Source organism: Eptesicus fuscus, chromosome 10, assembly GCF_027574615.1.
Source record: "Eptesicus fuscus isolate TK198812 chromosome 10, DD_ASM_mEF_20220401, whole genome shotgun sequence".
Classification (NCBI taxonomy): Eukaryota; Metazoa; Chordata; class Mammalia; order Chiroptera; family Vespertilionidae; genus Eptesicus; species Eptesicus fuscus.
The window spans coordinates 20,707,365-20,728,155 of NC_072482.1; the positions used below are offsets into that span (position 1 = coordinate 20,707,365).

At 42.8% G+C, this 20,791-nt stretch overlaps 1 protein-coding gene across 2 annotated transcripts in view; it reads left to right on the forward strand.

The window, feature by feature from the left end:
* The window catches only part of EFHC1 (EF-hand domain containing 1), a 66,092-nt gene that overhangs the window by 33,854 nt on the left and 11,447 nt on the right, over nucleotides 1-20,791 (forward strand). For both annotated transcript variants that reach the window (XM_028133916.2, XM_028133918.2), the window contains exons 6-9: nucleotides 3,041-3,261; nucleotides 12,057-12,197; nucleotides 17,713-17,926; nucleotides 18,292-18,439. In XM_028133916.2, coding sequence (XP_027989717.1) covers nucleotides 3,041-3,261; nucleotides 12,057-12,197; nucleotides 17,713-17,926; nucleotides 18,292-18,439 — 724 coding nt within the window. The remainder of the gene's footprint in view (nucleotides 1-3,040; nucleotides 3,262-12,056; nucleotides 12,198-17,712; nucleotides 17,927-18,291; nucleotides 18,440-20,791) is intronic.

Sequence of the window (20,791 nt, forward strand, 5' to 3'; positions counted from 1 at the left end):
TGTTAACCCAGTCAGTTTAATAAAAATAATAATAATCATCCTGTTCTATAACTTCCCAAATTGGAACAAAGTTTTCATCAGTTACATGGAGAGGCAGCATGTTAACATGTGAAGGGTTCTTTTAAGAGGTGGGAAACATATGTTTCTGTAAAAGTTATTGTTAGTCATGCAGCAGGACAGGAAAAGCTAAGCTTCCATCAGCTAAGTAAATAATTCCTTTAACTACAAGGAGTGTAGAGTTGATGTTTAACTCTCAAAGGCATTTATCCAATGGATGATTCTTACTAAATTCAGTTAAACAAGAGTTACGTGTCTGCTATGGGAACTAGTTCATGTGCTCACTGCTGTGGAGGATAAAATGAAAATGTAACTTCCAGACCTAGAACCCCTGTCCTTAAGTCCCTTCTAGTGACTGGGGAAACAGGTCATATTAGTACACAAAGCCATTAAACAATAACACAAGTGTCCAAGACTATCTGATTATATAACTAGTTATGTCATGTAGACAGAGCGCAGAAGAAGAGGTGTGAGCTGAAGACTAAAGAAGGCTCTGTGGCAGAGCTGGGTACTAAATATTTAAAGAACATATAATTTCAAGCTTCATATAAACTCATAGAAAAGAAAAAGAACTTAATTCATTGATTTTTTAAAAAACTAAAGACACCATGAGAAAAAAGAACTATAGTCTCACTCATCTATACTAATAAAAGGGTAATATGCTAATTAGACTGGGAGACCTTCCAGGAGACCTTCCAGACATTCTTCTGGACAAAGCCATGGTGGCGGGGCCAAGGTAGAGGTGGTTAGGGGCCAAGAAGGGAGAGCAGTTGTGGGTGATCAGGCCAGGATGGGACGTTAGTTTTGGGTAATCAGGCCGGTGGGGGGGCAGTTGGGGATGAGCAGACCAGCAGGGGGGCCAGTTGGGGGTGATCAGGACAGTGAAGGGGGGCAATTTGGAGTGAGCAGGCCAGCAGGGGGGCAATTGGGGGTGAGCAGGCCAGTGGGGAGGGAAGGTGGGGGTGAGCAGGCCAGCAGGGGGGGCAGTTGGGGGCGAGCAGAGTGGCACAGGGGGCAGTTGGGGGTGATCAGGCTGGTGGGGGGGGGCATCTGGGGACAAGCAGGCTGGTGGCGGGGGGCAGTTGGAAATGAGCAGGCCGGCAGTCAGAGTGGTTAAGGGCAATCAGGCAGGCAGGCAGGTGAGCGGTTAGGAACCAGCAGTCCTGGATTGTGAGAGGGATGTCCAACTGCCGGTTTAGGCCTAATCCCTATAAACTGGCAGTAGGACATCCTTCGAGGGGTCCCAGATTGGAGAGGGTGCAGGCCAGGCTGAGGGATACCCCCCAACCATGCATGAATTTCATGCACTGGGCCACTAGTGAACAAATGTGCAGAAATCCTAAATATCATATCAGTAAGATAAATTCAGCATTATATGAAAAAGATAATTGTTGAGCAAACAAGGATAAATGGCTGGAACACACACACACACAGATCTCTTGGAACCTTGTTTACTGAGGGAAACTCATGGAGTCACGAGCTGTGTCCCCCATTGCCCATCACTTACTGGGGTAACTCAAAGAGATCTACTAGGGTTAGGCACTGCACACTGGGAGGAGGGGCTTTTAAGATGCCTGATTGCCCCTTACCCCTCTGCCTGCCTACCTGATCACCCCTAACCTCTCTGCCTGCCTGCCTGATAGCCCCTAACTGCCTCTGCTTGCCTGATCACCCTAACTGCCCTCCCCTGCCGACCTGATCGCCCCTAACTGCCTCTGCCTCGGCCCCCACCACCATAGCTTTGTTCAGAAGGAAGTCAGATGTCTGGAAGATGGCCCGGTCAATCTGGTCTAATTAGCATATTACCCTTTTATTAGTATAGATAGATTATATAGGAGGATTGCTTAAATGGGGGTGGGGGGATCCTTTTTCAGCAAGAAGAGATGCTCTTGGCAGACAGAAATACATAATCCCTATATCTGGACTGATAGCCAGCCATATGCACTATACTGCCAAACTGGTCATTAAAAAATTGAACTGCTTTCTTACACCTTACACCAAACAGCTATTGCCCTTAAAACCCCTCCTCACCCCCCACCTTAGATTCTGCCTTCGCAGTTCACCCAGGTTAGGTTCTGATTGGTTGTTTTCTATGCCAGTCAGCGTCCAAAGCTCCACCTTCTAGGCAGCCATTGGCTCCTCACATTTCATCCAGATTTGGTTCTGATTGCTTGGTTTCTAAGCCAGTCAGCGTCTCTGGGCCTGATCAGAGAGGCAGGGCTGATCAGCAGCTGCCCCAGGCTGCTGGTGAGCGGCCTGAACTGCTGATCTCTCAGAGAAAGAGAGAGAAGCGCAGCTGCTGGCGAGGACTGGAGAGAGAGAGAGGGGGGGGGGGGGGCGCCAAGGGCTGATCCGCAGCTGCCACGGAGGCTGCGGATCAGACCCTGCTTCTCACGGGGCCTTGCCAGCAGCGTGGCAGCTGCTGATCAGCCTTGCCTCTCTCTCTCTCTCCCCGAGAGGTCAGCAATTCAGCCTGCTTGCCAGTCCCCACCCACCTGAGCCTGCTGTGTGCGCAGCCTGGCGTTTGGTCATTCCTTTGGTCGTTTTGGATGTTACAGACCCTGGCTCTTTATATATAGAGATTGTTGTAATCTCAGTATCTTGTAGTGTACCTAGTACATGGTATATGTGATCACTAATAATTCGTTGGGTTCCTTCTAGATCTAATACTGTACACAAGGACATTTATTCTTTTCTCCAGTGATGATTTCTTCTGAACATTAATTCTGTTAAGATCAGTGACCTGTAGTGATAGTTGGAACTGAACATGGGAGAGAGACTTTACAAAAGCCATCTGGGGTATTATTTATGTGTCCGGTCAACAGATGGAAGTACACAGCATGTGTTCTTCTGGGAATGTAGAGGAGGCCCTGACCCTTGACCAGAGCCAAACACTGCACTCCCTCAGGTTCTCAAGAATGCCTTGCTGCTGTGTGTCCTATCCTCATTCCTTCTTTCCTCTCTCCCTGCTCTCTTATGTTAGAGGACTTCCCTAAGTGTGTGCTGGAAATCTCTGATCAGGAGGTGTTGGAATGGTATACTGCCAAAGACTTCATCGTTGGGAAGCCACTCACTATCCTTGGGAGAACCTTCTTCATTTACGATTGTGATCCATTTACTCGACACTATTTCAAAGAAAAGTTTGGAGTCTCTGATTTACCATGTATTGATGTAAGCAAGAAGGAACAACCTCCTGTAAAACAGGTAATGGAACGTTAGTTCTGAGTGTAGTGAGAGAATTAATCTTTTGATGTAAAGTTAAAGAAAAAGGGGAAAAAAAGACGTGAATATCCAGTTAAAAAAAACAAAAAAAAAGCAAAAAACAAAACAAAACTCAAAAAACCCAAAACAAAACTGGACAAAGCATGTAAAAAGAGCAGTTCACAAAAAAAGAAATATAAATGGCTAGTGTACATATGAAAAGACCCTCAACTTAATTGATAAAGAAATAGAATGTAAATAATGAGGTTTTGGATCTATTTTTGAAAGGTTTTGAAAGACTCACGATAGCTTATGTTTGCCCTGGTGTGAAGAAATGGGCATTTTCATGTACTGTTAAAGGAGGACCAATAAGAAAAAGCTTTCTGCCCTGGCCAGAATGGCTCAGTTGGTTGAATGCTGTCCCTTGGACCAAAAGGATTGAGCACAAAACCTGGGCATGTGTCCTGACTGGGAATCAAATCAATCACTGGTTTGATTCCCAGTCAGGACACATACCTAGGTTTTGGGCTCAATCCCCAGTAGGGGGCATGCAGGAGGCAGCCCATCAATGTTTCTCTTGCATGTTTCTCTCTCATCGATGTTTCTCTCTCTCCCTCTCCCTTCCTCTCTCTGTAAAAATCAATAACATATTTAAAAATGATAGATAAATAAATAAGAAAAAAGAAAAACCTTCCTGAAGTCAGTTTGTCATCATTTTAATTTATTCAAAATAAAATGTTACATATTTCTTGACCCAGAAAATCTGTGTGTGGTTTTAATTTCGCCTTTTATACCAAGTCTTGTATTACTTTTATAATATTTTTTTCATCTAGATTTTTAAAAAAGACATCTTTTCACATTCTAGATCCTGAGGGCATTTCATTGTTTCTTGCCTATTTATCAAACCCTTTCACTGAAAACCTGGTTGACAGTAAAGCAAAAACTGATTAACTGAAGATGTTGGAGATGACTTTCTTTCATTGCAACATAGCTTTCTTTAGAATCACACTGAACTACAAAATTCAGTTCTGAGCACCACAGAAGTCCACTCTGACATGAGAGTAAGTTCATGGTGCTTTTAATGCACTGAGATAGTAAAATGAGAAACTTGAGCCTTCAGAGTGGCTCAGCCACATATTTTAGAGTTTCAAGTGAGAATTGCACATTTTGAAATTACACATTATACAAAACATTCAAGAAGTGTCTGAAGTATTAAGGTAGCACAGTATCATGGACTGAAAGCGTGATTGTTTTTATACCTCTTTGGATTAGGAGCGAGTCATACAACCTCTTTGTTGCCCATGTATAAGGAAGGGTGATCAGACCTGTGACTCATCTCTGTTGCCACTGTGTGTGTAAAATAATGTCACCGGGCTATTTCTTTTCAAAAGAGAGAGAACAGGATGGAATTGAGTTGCTCCAGCCCAGGCCCTTTACCTTCTCCCCATCTGCTACCTCTCTGTGTGCACTTAGCCTCCATTATACTGAATTCTGTGTAGTTCTGCAGGTGCTACATTCTGATTTACTCCCCTGGACTTTAGCTGATGCTCTTCACCTGCTTAAACCACTTTTCCATAATTTTTTTTCACACGGCTCTTTCTTATTCTTCAAGGTTCAGTATAGGATTTCTCTCTTCTAAGAGAGTATCTCTGAAGCTCCAGGCAGCGCTGGCCACCTCCTCTGTGTTCCTGGGGTGCTCTGTGCCTCTCCACTAGCACTTATCTGTTACATTAAAATATCTCAACTTATCTGTTACATTATGCATTTTCTCAACTAGACTGTAAATTCCTTGAGGGCAGGGACTATATTCTGTACATCTTTGTGCTCCTAGCAACTAACACAGTGCCCAGCAAATCAGAGGTATGTATACAGTATGTCTCTTGAAGTAGGCTGAAGAAGACTGCCTGTTTAGTAGGTGTTTGCTATCCCAAAAGACAAATGATCTCTTAAACAAGCCTCTTAGAACCAACATTTCATAAAAACAATACAAAGAAGAATTTGGAGTTTGGTGTGTGCCAGGGGCAATAAGACTTCTGGAAGTAAGTATAGGTGGTAATAATACAGTCATGTGTCACATGATGACGTTTGGGTCAACAATGGCCACATGTACAACAGTGGTGCGATCTATAATAATAAAAGTGTAATATGCTAATTAGATCAGACAGCCGAACGACATTCTGGACGACCTTCCAGACGAAACTGGGGCTGCGAAGGCCGAGGCAGCCGCCGCAGCTGTGAGGCCAACCCCCTTGCACGAATTTCATGCATCGGGCCTCTAGTAAGATTAGAATGGAGGAGACAAATTCCTGTCACCTAGTGGCGTCATAATGTCACAGCACAACACATCACTCACGTGTTTGTGGTGACACTGGTGTAATCATGCACTGCTAGTCATTTAAAATTACAGCACATACAGTTATGTATGGTACCTGATGCTTGATAATGATAGTAAATGACTATGTCACTGACTTATGCATTCAATGTAGTAAACTTATCATTATTTTAGAGTGTACTTGTTCTACCTATTTAAATAAAGTTTGTTGTAAAACAGTGATATGCCAGCAGCAGCCTGATACATTTTGTGTTTACCGCGTCTTGACTGCATTATTTTCTCTTGTGATTAATCTTGTGTAGTTTTGCTCATTGTGGTCCCTACGCATACAAATCCACTGCTAATATTGCCAGTGACTGATCTGGGCGCAAAATGAAAATGATTAAAGACTACAAAGGTAGACAATTAGTGATGGCTACAGCTTTCCAGTCAGGCATGTCCCATTCCGCCATAGCTACAATCTTGAAGAGCAAGAACAAAGGTAATGAGACTAATGGAAATTTGAGAAGGGCCTGTGTTAGATATGGAGAAACTTCTAATGACCCAGATGGAAGAGGAGACACAGCAGTGTTTCCTCTCGGCACCACGAGGCTCACAGCCACAGCGCAAGATTTGTTTTTGATGTTGAAAGAAAAGGCTGGTCCCAGCTATGATGTGAATTTATCACTAGCTCTAGGTGGCTTAAATTACTCGAGTATTGTTATTCATTCCATAATGTGAAAGTGAGTGTTGACTCTATGAGTGTTGATGTGAAGGAAACTGAAGAATTTTTGGAAACTCTAGATAAGCTGATTGTGGAGCAAAATTATCTGCCAGAGCAAATATTCAATATGGATGAAACCTCCATATTCTGGAAACAGATGCATGAATGGACTTCCTTCCATAGGAGGCCAAGTCAATGCCAGGTTCTGAGGCTTTTAAATACAAAATAACAGTCTTGCTTGGGGGCAATGTTGCCGGCTACAAATCGAAACCCTTGTAATCTGGCACAGTGAGAACCCCTGAGCGTTCAAGCATATCGATAAGCACACATTGCCAGTTTCCTACAGGGACAGTTGGAAGTCATGGGTGACCCAACTCCTTCCAAGATGCCTTCCTGAATTGCTATGCCAGTGAAATGGAGTACTGTTTAGACAATAACACACCCTTCAAGATTTTGCTTATTGATAATGCTCCTGAACATCCTCCTTTTATTGGTAACCTTCATCCTAATATCCAAGTGCTGTGTCTCCCTCTAAAACCCCCTTTTTGATGCAACCAATGGATCAAGGAGTTATAGCAGGTTTTAAGGCCTAGTACCTGAGGAGGATCTTGAACCAGGCTATTGCTGCACCTGAGGAAAACACTGATGTAATTCTGGAGGGAGTACAACATTTTGACTACATCAAGAACCTTACTTGAACTTGGAGTGATGTCACCAAGGAGTATATGAATGGCATCTGGAAGAAGACACTCAGGAGATTCACCCATGACTTCAACGGATTTATCAAGGATGAGGATGTTGCAAAAATCAAGACTATGGTTGAGATGGCAAATGACTTTAACCTCAGTGTGGATGAGAAGACATTGAGGAGCTCCTAGAGGTGGAGCCTGAGAAATTAACTAATGAAGAGTTGTTGGAACTGGAACTGGAATGCATAGGTGAAGAGGCCAGAGAAAAGGAAACTGCAGGAGTAGAAAAAGACGAACCCCCAAGAAAATTCACAGTGAAGGTTTTAGCAGAAGCTTTTGCAGACTTCAACAAACTCCTTAGAAAGTTTGAAAACATGGACCCCCAACACCAAAAGGTTTGTATTATTAGAGAGGAATGTTCATGATGCATTATCGGTCTATAAGCAGATTTATGATGTAAAAAAAGAAACAATCCAAGCTAACCATCATGGGCATGTTTCTGAAAACAGTGACACCTCCTCAAGAAGAGCCTCAGGCGGGTCCCGCAGGAGGTGTTCCAGAAGAAGGCATTGCTATCAGAGGAGAGGACAGCTCCATGTGTGTTACTGTCCCTCAAGACCTCCCAGGGGACAAGATGTAGAGTGGAAGACAGTGATATTTAGGTCCAGACCTGTGTAGGCCTAGGCTAATGTGTGTGGTTGTGTCTTAGTTTTTAACAAAACAAAACAAAAAAAATTAAATTTTGAAAAAATTTTAAAAATAGAGAAAGCTTATAAAATAAGGATATAAAGAAAAGTATTTTTATACAGCTGGACAATGTTTGTGTTTTAAGCTAAGTTTTATTATAGAAGAGTTGAAATTTTTTTAAAAATTCAAAAAATTTGAAAGTAAAAACATTACCGTAAAGATTAAATTATTGTTGAAGAAAAATATTTTCTTACAAATTTAGTATCGCTTAAGGGTACAGTGTTTGAAAAGTCTACAGTAGTGTACAGTCATGTGCAGGCCTTCACATTCACTCATCCCTCACTCACTGACTCAACCAGAGCAACTTCCAGTCCTGCAAGCTCCGTTCTTGGTAAGTGCTGCATACAGGTGAACCATTTTTTATATTTATAGCATGTTTTTACTATACCTTATCTATGTTTAGAAATGTTTAAATACAGAAATACCACTGTTACACTTGCCCATAGTATTCAGAACAGTAACATGATGTGCAGGTCGTAGCCAGGAGACTAGGTTATGCCATATAGCTTAGGTGTATAGTTGGCTATGCCACCTAGATTTGTGTGAGTGTGTCCTATGATGTTCACACGATACTGAACATATTTCTATCATTATGACACATGACTGTACCTCTTGCTATCAGTTTTTTTCCTGATAGAACTCTGTACCATTGAATGTGCCTCACCCTCAAATTTTTGGCAGCATTTGATGGAGTATATAAGAAAAAATACCATGGGAACAGATCTAGATTCCGATCAAGCAAACTATTCCACCACTTTAGTTTACAGATAAGTGTAGTGTAAGATAGCAGTCCAAGGGACTTTCCCAAGGTCATATTGCAAAGTGCAAGGGCGAGCTTTACCTAAGCAGGGGGTAGAATGGGGAGGGATTGTAACAGAGTGGTGCACCTTTTGGAGCCCTTTGATCCATCTTTTGAGTTGATAAAAGCTTTTGAGCCCTAGAATACTTCTCCCATTCCACTCTCATTACCATAATACTTTTTTCTCCTAACCTGTCTTCCAAAGAAAGTAAAGACTTGGATAGAGAGCAGAGAGAAGTGAAGAACTATGTAGATGTTTGTTTGTTTTGCCTATCTCAGTCACTCTGTATACTAAAACTAACTACCTCCATATATGTGGCACATTAATTGTAGTGTTTGGTCAGTTTATTTTCAGTAAATTCTCTATATTACAAATAAATTCTCTCTGCCTATTCATAAAAGTCTGTGTTGGAAATGAATAAGAGAGCTCCACTTACCAAACAGCAAATACATTTAGCTCTCCTTAGTCTTGACACTTCAGTCATTTAAACCCTAAACAACGTAGTTGTAAAGCAGGGATGGGACACAGTAGCAGAGTCAAGAGGGATAAAGCTAGAGCCAAGCTAATGGCAGGGGCAGAAGTGGATATGAAGGAGATATATTCACTTTGAGAATCATGACACTCATAGGTCAGGCTGATCTGCTAGACTGGGAGTAAGTAAACATGGGTCCATGGCCAGATGTGTTCCCTCTCAAGCTGGCTCCATATGGAGACGTGCTGCTGGGGCAGAGGAGGAAACCAAGGACTAGGGGAGCTAATCTGCTATGGAGATGGCCCATAAAAGCTGTACGTGAGGGGTTATGGGACTCCCACGCTCATCGTATACTTGCTTTGTTTAGAAAGCCTGGGCAGAAACTCTGGTGGGTGGGTCATATGAGCAGGAGTAACTAGGAGTAAGAATGTTCACAGTCAGAGGAGTGGCTCATCTAGATTTAAACAGGACCCAGGCAGTAACTTGGAGTATGAGAAGCCCGGTGCCAGGACTCCAGGTATATGAGCTGATATTTAGTGAAGGTCTTCATTCCAAGCAGAGCAAATGAGGTGCAATTCAGGAAAAGCAGGTAGAATCCTGTCAAAACACAAAAGGAATTTGAGAGGAAGGCACTCAGAGGCTTACAGGTATCTCCTGTTTCAAAATCTCTCAACCTCCACTCCTATCCCCCAACCAGGCTGCTGCCATTGTGTTATTGCGGATGCAAAACAACTTTAGATCCCACCACTGCATTTCTGCCTGGCCTCCAGAATTGCAAAACTTACTAGTATTTGGCATCTCACACAGGTCCTTCTGTCCATGGCAGCTTGTATATTTATTGAGCAGTGGTGTTGCACTTGGAGCAAATTAGGTCATTGCCCACCCACCGCATCCTCTGTCATATTCCAGCCATGATTATCACATCACTGCAGCCCTGGCAAGTGGAGTGCAGGGTCAGTGTTCCGATCACTACACCTTGAATGAGCATGGAAGAGTTACTGGGTTTTGAGGGAGTACCCTATTACAGATGGACCAGGGATTTTATAGACTAATTTGTTAAAGTGCCTGAACTTAATTTATAAAAAGATTTGGGGAAGGTATCTACTAGTACAAGTGAAAAGCAAGGTACAAGCTGAGTTTGCTAAGAAAGCATAGCAAGGAATCAGAGAAAAAGAACTCTGCTGCTTTCTAGCTAGTATTGATGTGGGTAGTGGATAACACCCTCAAAACTACTTAAGTTTTGAGACAAACAAATCCTAGTATCCTAGAGTGATGCTTTCAGCTCTTCGTGGAACCTGAATGAGAAATATAAGCTCATCCTATACTTCTACACTACTCACCAATGAAATTGATTTGGAGTTTGCTCCTTCACTAGGAAAGGAGAGTTCTGTATGAACAAGGAATCAGAGTTCTCAGTAAGTATGGCTGTCATCCCTCTTCTGTGAGGCAAAACTCAAGTAATAAGAATATTAGAAATATGGAAGTAAAGAGGGAAAATGAATCAAGTTGATACCGTTATAATTAACTAGTTATTAATAGTAGGAGAGGAGCAAAGGGGGAAGCCAGAAATGATAAGCTTGGCCATTTGGGAAGATTAACCAGGAAGCTGCAATTTCACACTCTCTAGAGAAACACTGGTCCAGTCCCTGCAGAACACTGGGGGAAGGGGTCCAACAAAGGGGAGATAGATGCATATGACTAGGGAAGGTTCCTGTCGGTCACACCTGGGAACAGAATGGGTGTGGCTAATGCAAGCCCACGAAAATTTGGGGATGCATAATCCCTTAAAGGAGTTTGCTCTCATGTTGCTCTTGTGACTCTTGGCTCATGGGGCACTCTTGCTCCTCTTCCTTGCTTTCGCCCTTGTTTCCTCCATAGCCATGTGGCCCTGGAAACTCCGCATGCAATGGACTGATGGACTGCAGCAGGAAACACAAATTAAGCTATCCTGATGCTGTATTGGATTGTGCCAACATGGAATGGAAACTCTGGACACTGGCTCTGATTTTAGCCCTGCTAAAGCCAGAGCTACACTTCTTCTATGGCATGACTGAGGGAGAGGGGACCTTGGAAACTCAGCGTTGTAATTCCACACAAATAAAAATCACTCATTCTACCATATGAATCTCAGAAAAAAAAAATTTTTTTTTTTTTGAGATATCGCAAGAATTCCACTTCCATGAGCAACAGGTAGGGACAAAGAATTCCCCCCCACACACACACACTTCCACTGGTAACAAAGTCATGCTAGGATGGTCACGAGGGCCAGGATTGGGCCCGGGAGTAGGGCCAGGTAAGGGTCAGTGGACATCAGCAGTAGTTTCACTTGTAGCCCTGAGAGTTACTTTGTAGCATCAGCAGTTACTTCTATGAGGAATGATCAAGGTACAAAATCTATAAATAAGCCCTGGTTGGTGAGCTCAGTGGTTAGAGTATTGGCCTGCACACCAAAGGGTCGTGGGTTTGATTCCCAGTCAAGGGCATGTACCTGGTTTGTGGGTTTGCTCCCTGCCCTGGGTTAGGGCACGAGCAGGAGGCAACTGGTTATATGTCTCTCTCACATCAGTGTTTCTCTCTCTCCCCCTCTTGCCTCCCTCCTCCGTTCCTCCTTCCCTTCCACTCTTTCTGAGAAGCAATGGAAAACATTCTCAGGTGAGAATTAACAAAACAAAAAAAAATCTATAATAATAAAAGCATAATATGCTAATTAGACCAGATGTCCTTCCGGACAACCTTCCAGACAAAGCCAGGGCTCCAAGTGAAGCCTGACTCCCAGGTGCCTGCTGGCGGCCGGAGGGAAGCCTGGGTCCCAGTTGCCAGAGGGAAGACGGTGCCTGCAGCCAGGGGAAGGAAGGCCTACTCTTGCACGAATTTCATGCATCGGGCCTCTAGTCTATAATAAGAGGAATGGAATATGCGGTGTGTTATTTTTTCTGACTACATTTGTAAATATTGAAATATCTTTTAAATGTTTTCTAGATTTTTCAAAGAAACTTAGTTACTTTATAATTTTTAATACAAATAGCATCTGCTTCTTGCTTCTGTATTTCTTCAGGAATTACCTCCCTATAATGGTTTTGGACCAGTCGAAGATTCCGCTCAGAATTGTTTTGTTCTCATTCCAAAAGCTCCGAAAAAAGATGTTATCAAAATGCTGATGAATGAGAACAAGGTGCTTCGTTATTTGGCTTCATTGGTGAGGATAATTTTTATATACTAAGATTCTGTTCTGTCTCAGTACCATGCCTTGACACATGTTGGATGCTGTTAAGTATGGTATCCCTGAACCAAGACCTAGCTCAAGGCCAATCTCCCACAAAAATCTTTTCTTAGATCATTGATCTTCCCCTCTGCCCTTCAAATTTTGACAGACCTTTTGCATTTTTAATTAAGTAGTTATGAAAGCCTGATTTATATTCAATTTATTTATGTGTCTGTGTGCCTTTCCAGTGTACTCTGATTTCCTTGAGGGTAGGGACCATGTCTTACTAATTTTTAGCATTACCTGTCATGTCTAGCTTGATGTATTTTATAGTCATTAAATATAATAAAGGGACTCATTTATTGATATCAGTTAACTAGATGTTGCCTTTGAGAGGTCATATGGCTAGTGGTTGAGAACATAGGTCTGGCAACAGACATAAATTTAAATTCTGAATATTCCACTCATGGCCTGAATTCCCTGAGGCAAATTACTGATAGGAATTCAAAGGATGATGTCTTTAAAAATGAAAAAAAAAATGTAGAAAAAGGAATATAAACATTTTATTTAGAACTATTCACATAAATATTAGAAATTGAAGTAAGTTACTTCTGGGAATAGGAATTGGGAGTGGGGATGGGTAGACCAGGTGATTTTTCAAACTACAGGCAGACTTGGAGATACTGTTAACTAGTTAGAAAATTTAGTACTATAAAGATGTTTGTCCCAAATTGATTTATTGTTTTAAAGCAATTACAGTCAAAATCCCAAAGGGTTTTTAATTTTTGCAGATTGACAAACTGATCCTATTTATTTATGTGGAGATGTAAAGCACTTCCAAGAATGGTCAAGACATTCTTGGAGAACAAGATTGGTGGATTTGGTTAACAAAATATAACATATATTAAAAAGTCATATAAAATAATTAAGATAAGAGAGTATTTGTGCAAAGATAGATAATTAAGCCAATGGAATAGATTAGCAGCGGTCGCCAACTGGTGGTCAGCGGACCACTGGTGGTCAGTGAAGTCCGAAAGGTTGGCGACCGCTGGATTAGAGAGTTCAGAAACTGACCTACACACATTTAGATACATGACGAAGGGCACTGCTGAGGGATTAGGAAAGGAAGGCCTTTTTAATAAATTATATCAGAACAATTAGATACCTATTTGGAAAAAAAGAAAATATGACTCACCTCAGACCAAATATAGAAATCGATTCTGGGTGAATTTAAGATTTAAATGTGAAAGGCAAAGCAACAAAATGTCTTAATAATAATAAAATTTTACCCTTGTAGTAGGGAAAGATTTCTGTAGTGGTACACAAAAAGCCAAAATTGTTTCAAAAACTGATAAATTTGACTACATTAAAATGGACATTAATGTTCCTCAACAAAACACCAATAAGAAAGTAAAAAAAGGAAAAGACAGAGTGGGAGAAGATGTTATTGAATAAATCAACTAAGAACTCATATCCAAAATATCTAATGAACAATCTAAAATCATTTTTAAAAGTAAGCAAGAAACTTGAGCAGGCATTTTACAGTAGAGGATATCCAGAAGGCCAATAAATGTATGAAAAGGTGCTCAGCCTTTTTAATGATCAGGAAACTACAAATTATAACCATAATGAATTGCTCTCACCTACCAGGATGATTAATATGTTGGTGACAATATGGAACAATAGGAAATATACTATCAGTGACACACTCACTTAGGAAAATAGTTTGGCCTAATCAAACATACCAGATTGTGCCAAAATAATACACATACTAGTATGTGCACTAAGAGATAGGAATGTCCCTAATAGCATAATCCATGATTGCTAAAAGTAAACCTGAATGTCCATATATAGGAGTCTGGATAAATAAATTATGGCATGTTTATACAATGATTTGAATTCTGTTCAGTAATGAAAAATTAATGAACTACAGTTACAAACAACATAAACATAACTTTGAATATAAGAATTCAGACACAAAATAATACATATTATATAATTTTGTTTATATTAAGATTTTTAAAAAAACAGGCAAAACAGAACTGTTTAGGAATGCCTGTTTTGTATAAAACTAAAGAAAACCATAAAACTTAAGATAGTGGCATTTTGGGTGGGGGAAGGATAGGATATTAATTGGGAGGGTGCTTTCTAGGTTCTATCAATGTTTCTTGACCTGGATGGTGGTTACATGGGTGTTCACTTTATGAAAAATTTTTGAACTGTACATTTTGTATGTTATTTTGGTCACTTTCTCTGTGTTAGAGTTCAAAGTAAAAAAAATCATTTAAAAGAATACCAATAGGACTATTAATAAAGAATTGGTTTGTACCTTCCTATAGGTCAGTGATGGCGAACCTATGACACGCATGTCAGCACTGACACGCGTAGCCATTTCTGATGACACGCGGCCGCTGAGGCAGGCCGCATGCCGAGGATGAAACATTTGCTGCTCCTGAGGATGAAACATTTGTGAAATAATGTTTTTTCCTCAAAGTGACACACTACCCGAGTTATGCTCAGTTTTTGGGCGAAGTTTGACACACTCAAAAGGTTGCCCATCACTGCTATAGGTAAAGGAAAAAAGAAGTGATATTCTGGTCGTGGTAATTTTCAAAGGGTTTTCCCTTTGGCCTGGTAAAAAATAGAGGGTATATCTATTCAGCTCATCACAAACACTCTGAAGCAGTGGTCGCCAATCTTTAGGACCTCGCAGACCACCAGTGGTCCATGGACAACCAGTTGGCGACTGCTGCCCTGAAGGATGAGTCCCCAACCCCCTTGCTATGGCCTTGCCTGTGGCCCCGCTCAGAACTTTGTATTTTATTCTAAGTGTGATGGGAAGTCTCTGGAAGTTTGAGAACAGAGGAGTGATGTGGTTTGATTTTTATTAACTACTAGAGGCCTGGTGCACAAGATTCGTGCATGGCGGGGGGTGTCCCTCAGCCCAGCCTGCACCCTCTCCAATCTGGGACCCCTCTCACAATCCAGGAGTGCTGGCTCCCAATCACTCGCCTGCCTGCCTGCCTGATTCCCCCTAATCACTTCTACCTACCATCCTGATCACCCCCTAACCACTCCCCTGCCAGCCTGATTGATGCCTAACTGCTCCCCAGCCAGGCTGTTTGCCCCTAACTCGCTTCCCCTGCAGGCCTGGTCACCCCTAACTGCCCTCCCCTGCAGGCCTGGTCACCCCTAACTGCTCTCCCCTGCTGGCCTGGGTCCCCCCCAGCTGCCCTTCCCTGCAGGCCTGATCGCCCCCAACTTCCCTCCTCTGCTAGCCTGGTCACCCCTAACTGCTCTCCCCTGCTGGCCTGATCACCCACAACTGCCCTCCCTTGCAGAACTGGTCCCTCCCAACTGGCCTCCCCTGCTGGCCATCTTGGGACGGCCATCTTGTGTCCACATGGGGGCAGCCATCTTGTGTGTTGGAATGATGGTCAATTTGCATGTTACTCTTTTATTAGATAGGATACTAGAGGCCCGGTGCACAAAATTTGTGCATGGGGGGTGTCCCTCATCCCAGCCCGCACCCTCTCCAATCTGGGACTCCTGGAGGGATGTCCAACTGCCCGTTTAGACCCGATCCTGGTCAGATCGGGCCTAAACGGGCAGTCAGACATCCCTCTCACAATCCAGGACTGCTAGCTCCCAACTGCTTGCCTGCCTGCCTTCCTAATTGCCCCTAACCGCTTCTGCCTGCCAGCTTGATCATCCCCTAACCACTCCCATGCCAGCCTGATTGATACCTAACTGCTCCCCTGCCACTCTGTTTGCCCCCAACTTCCCTCCTCTGCTGGCCTGGTCACTCCTAACTGCCCTCCCCTGCAGGCTTGATTGCCCCCAACTGCCCTCCCCGGCTGGCCTGATTTCCCACAACTGCCCTCCCTTGCAGGCCTGGTCCCTCCCAACTGCCCTCCCCTGCTGGCCATCTTGTGGTGGCCATTTTGTGTCCCCATGGGAGCAGGATCTTTGACCACATGGGGGCAGCCATCTTGTGTGTTGGAGTGATGGTCAATCTGCATATTACTCTTTTATTAGATAGGATAGAGGCCTGGTGCATGGGTGGGGGCTAGCTGGTTTGCCCTGAGGGTGTCCTGGATCAGGGTGGGGGTTCCCTTGGGGCGTGGGGTGGCTTGGGTGAGGGGCCTGTGGTGGTTTGCAGGCCAGCCACGCCTCCCGGCAACCCAAGTGGAGGCCCTGGAATCTGGGATTTATTTATCTTCTATAATTGAAACTTTGTAGCCTGGAGTAGAGGCCTAAGCTGGCCAGGGCTGCAGAAGCTTGGCTTCCTCCATCGCTGGGGCAACCCTAGCCTCCTGCTCTTCGAGCTCCATGGCTGCCACCATTTCTGTTGGGATTTATTTACCTTCTATAATTGAAACTTTGTAGCATTGAGTGGAGGCCTGGGCTGGCCAGGGTGTGCCGAAAGCTTGGCTTCCTCCATCACTGGGGAAACCCAAGCCTCCCCTCCTGCTCTCTGTGGCTGCAGCCATCTTGGTTGGGCTAATTTGCATACTCATTCCTGATTGGCTGGTGGGCATGGCCTGTGGGCTTGGCTTGTGGGTATAGCTGAGTGATGGTTAATTTGCATATCACTCTTTTATTAGATAGGATTGTGGATGTGTTGTTGTTTTTTAATTTTATAGGGATATCCAATCAAAAACGTTTAGAAACTATTAGATTAGGGAATGTGGAAATTATTTTACTAAGAGGAAACCCAATGTCTTTCTGCAGTAAATGAGAAATTATTACACAAGTCCATGGTCTGAATGAGAAGATATGTGCGAAAGGTGTGATATGAGAAGATTTTAGTCAAGAATAAGCATGTCTGTTTTTAAGCTTGTTCCATCTGGAATTTGTGGCTTAACCCTTTGCACTCGCTTGCTTTTTTCTCGATTCCTTTATTCTAATGCTAACCGTGTCGAGTCACACTCGACATCTGAGTGCAAAAGGTTAAGGGTTATGTGATCACTCTCAGCGAGTTGATTTAGGAAAAGTGTTGTCTACATGATAGTTTTTCAGAATTACTTTCAACTCTATGATTCCTCCCTTCTTAAATTTTCTTTTAAAATTATGTATATAAATGGATTTGTTTCAAGAACTAAACTCATCATAGTGCCCACGAAGTTGAACCTAATGTCAGCCAGGAGGTTTCAAACTGGCAGCCGATGGGCAGAGTGGCGACCTACGTGCTTTGTTGGTCTGCATAGTGCTTGAAAGAATTGAGGTCAGTGTTTTCAAGCCAGGGCTTTATACAGTACTCTAGATTTCTATTTTCTCACGCAAGATCTAGCAACATTGGGCCTACATTCCCACGAAGCAGCAATCAACTGCAGTTGAGTTGGGGTGTTCTTTCCTAGCCACCAGAGTCCCTCCCATACTATTCATTTATATTATACTTTATATAGTAGATGTACATAATAAACCTAATCCCTGTAGGTATTTTATTTGGGGGCATCTAGGTAGTTCATGTACCTTCATAATATCTTTTTTCCTCCCACTTTTCTAGGAATCCCCCTACCCAGAAGACAAAGGCCGTCGATTTGTCTTCTCTTATTTTCTAGCCACTGACATGATCAGTATCTTTGAGCCTCCTGTTCGCAATTCTGGTATCATTGGGGGCAAGTACCTTGGCAGAACAAAAGTTACCAAACCACACTCTTCAGTGGGAAACCCCATCTACTATAGCCCTAGTGACTTCTTCATTGGCGCTGTGATTGACGGTAGGTCTAAACCCAGGTTAGGCTTTCCGACTCGCCAAGTGAATTAAATTTAAATAACTCTTATAAGAGACAAGTAGGCTGCATTCTAGCAGAGACAAAGCTAATATCCTTACATATGTGGTCCAATGTCTTAATCTCCTTCCTTCTCAAACTGTGAATTGGTTGCATTTTGGGGGCTATAAATACAGATCCTGAGCTTCCTAACACTGAACAAATGACTGCATATAAGTTTAGAGAGCTTTGTAAGTTCACTATGCATGCATGTGCATGTCTGTGAATTTGTCATTGGAGGATCAGTATTATTTTACTCCTGATTGTATGATAAAAGCATAACCAAGGGAAGTATATCTCTGCCTTCTCCCCAGTGTTTGGCCACCGGTTCATCATCCTGGATACAGACGACTATGTCTTGAAATATATGGAAAGCAACGCTGCCCAGTATTCACCAGAGGCACTCTTGTCGATTCAGAACCACATTCAAAAGCGAGAAGCTCCTGCACCAGAGTTGGAAAAGTATGTTTGATTATCTAGGGTGCATTTTGGCTCTGGCACATGTGAGATATTGAGGAAATAGTTCTTGATAAATTGAATGGGTAATCCCATTTTAGATTTTCAGATTTCCCTCACCATGTAGGAGTTATTAGTCACACACAGGTTTTCTGGGTCCAAAATAATAAGTAGTAACTTAGAACATTTCCAACTTCATCTATTTAGAAAATAACTATTGAATGCCTCATATGGGTCGAATACTATCACTAGGCCCCTGGGATTTTTTATCATAGTAACCAGAAAAGAAGTTGTTCCTTCATGGAGTTGGCATTCTAAGCAGTGGGAGATAGTCAATAAACAGCACAAGTAAATTATACAGTATATTAAGTGATGTGTGCTATGGAAAAGTGGGGCAAAATTAGGGTGATAAGTGTTTCTGGAGGGGGGTTGGATTGCAATGGATCGGGGAAGGTGACACCTTGGGAAGGTCACTTGAAGATAAAGGAGTTAGCCATGTGGATATCTGGAGGAAGAGCGTTCCGGGAAGAGGGAATGGTGACTGCTAAGGCCCTTGGTAGCAGCATGCCTAGACTATGCAAGAAACACTGGCAAGAAGGCCAGTGGAAGTGGCTGGAATGAAACGTGTGAGAGGAGAGGAGTTGAAGGTGGAGTTAGAAAATAAACAAGGGGCTAGATCATGTAGGACCTACTAGGTCTTTGGAAAGATGCTGGCTTTTCTCTGAGTGAAATGGAGAACCATTGTGGGGTTCTGAATAGAAGAAGTGGCAAGATTTGACACATTCTTAAAGAGCTATTGTGTTCTGAACAGGTTAGGAGCGACATCAGTTAGGAGAATGTTGCCCTTATCCAGGCAAGTGACGATAGTGCGTGGACCAGAGTTGTATCAGTGAAGGCGGGAGAAATGGTCTGATTTTGGATGTATTTTGAAGGTAGATTACATAGGGGATATCAGAGAGAGAGTAGTTAAGATGACTGCAAAGTTTTGGACCTGAACAACAGGAAGGAAGGAGTTGCCATCATCTGAGATGGGGAAGATGTTCATTTGGGGTAGAAGAGGGTTTTTTGGGAGGGGAGGATTTCAGTTTTGGATATACTAGGTTTATGATAGTTATTAGCTATCCAAATAAAGGTATCAAATAGGCTGCGGGATGTATAAATCAGGAGTTCAGGCAAGAGTTCTAGACGAGATGTAAATGTGGAAGTGTTGGCCTACAGATAATATTTTAAGCCACAGGACTTAGCGAAATCTCTCTAAGGGAGTCAGAGCAGATAAAGAAAAGAAGAGTTTCAAGGACTGATCCCTGAGGTCCTCCAACACTCAGAGCTGAGAAGAGGAAACTGAGTAGGACAATTGGTGAGGCAGGAAGAAACCAAGTGGGTGTGGTATTCTGGAAACCAAATAAGGAAAGTATAGTCTTCCCTTTGCACAGCAGTGTGGGACTATAAAAACGACTGTGCAAACAATCTTAATAAGCAGTGGGAAATTTACTATTGTCCTGTGACCTTTAAAAATTATTGTATAAACACGAAAAATCTGATGGTTATAAATATAGGGAAATAAAAAAATAGTAAAACTACTTTTTATTTAGTACATTATAATCTAAAAAACATTGGCAACATTGAGAATTAAAGTGTTCCATTTCTTTGTAAAAAAACTTATCAAGAGTAGTTTGAACAGTGCTGCCTTTTTCTCATCGTATAACTTATTATGATACAGTGCGAACATCTTTGCTATGCTTTGGCAAATTGTCACATTGCTTTTGAAGTTTGGATCAGCTTCCACCATTTTATTATCTTTGCTTTCGATGTTGTGAAGTATCTCCTAGAGTTTCTTTACTGACAGTGAAATATCTCCGAAAGTTATTTTAATGTGAAGCTTTTTGCTAGTATCTGGGATATGTCCATCCTTTCCATTGCAATTACTTTCCTTGCTTATGTCAATAAGTTGGCCTTCACTGAGTTCCTCGGGCTGCACAGCAAGAGTCACTTGAACGGAGGCAGTGTTAGCAGCCCCAGTGAGCTGTTTCCTCTATAACTCCATTATACTTCACTAGAGGCCTAATGCACAGATTTGTGCACCGGTGGGGTCCCTCGGCCTGGCCTGCGGGGATCAGTGGACCTCCATGCCGCCATAGCCCAGCCTTACCCGCCACCTTTTCCGGTTACAGCCCACTGTCTGTGTCAATCCCGCACAGCACGAAGTAGTGTGCGAAGCAGCAGGAGGCCAGAGAGGGGCCCAAGCCCGGGCTGGGCCCTGTGCTGCTCACGCTTATCCTGGCCCCACTGTGCCTGCCACAGCTGCCTCAGGTGCACAGGGGGAGTGTCCGTGGGAGAGGCTCATGCAGCAGCTGCGCT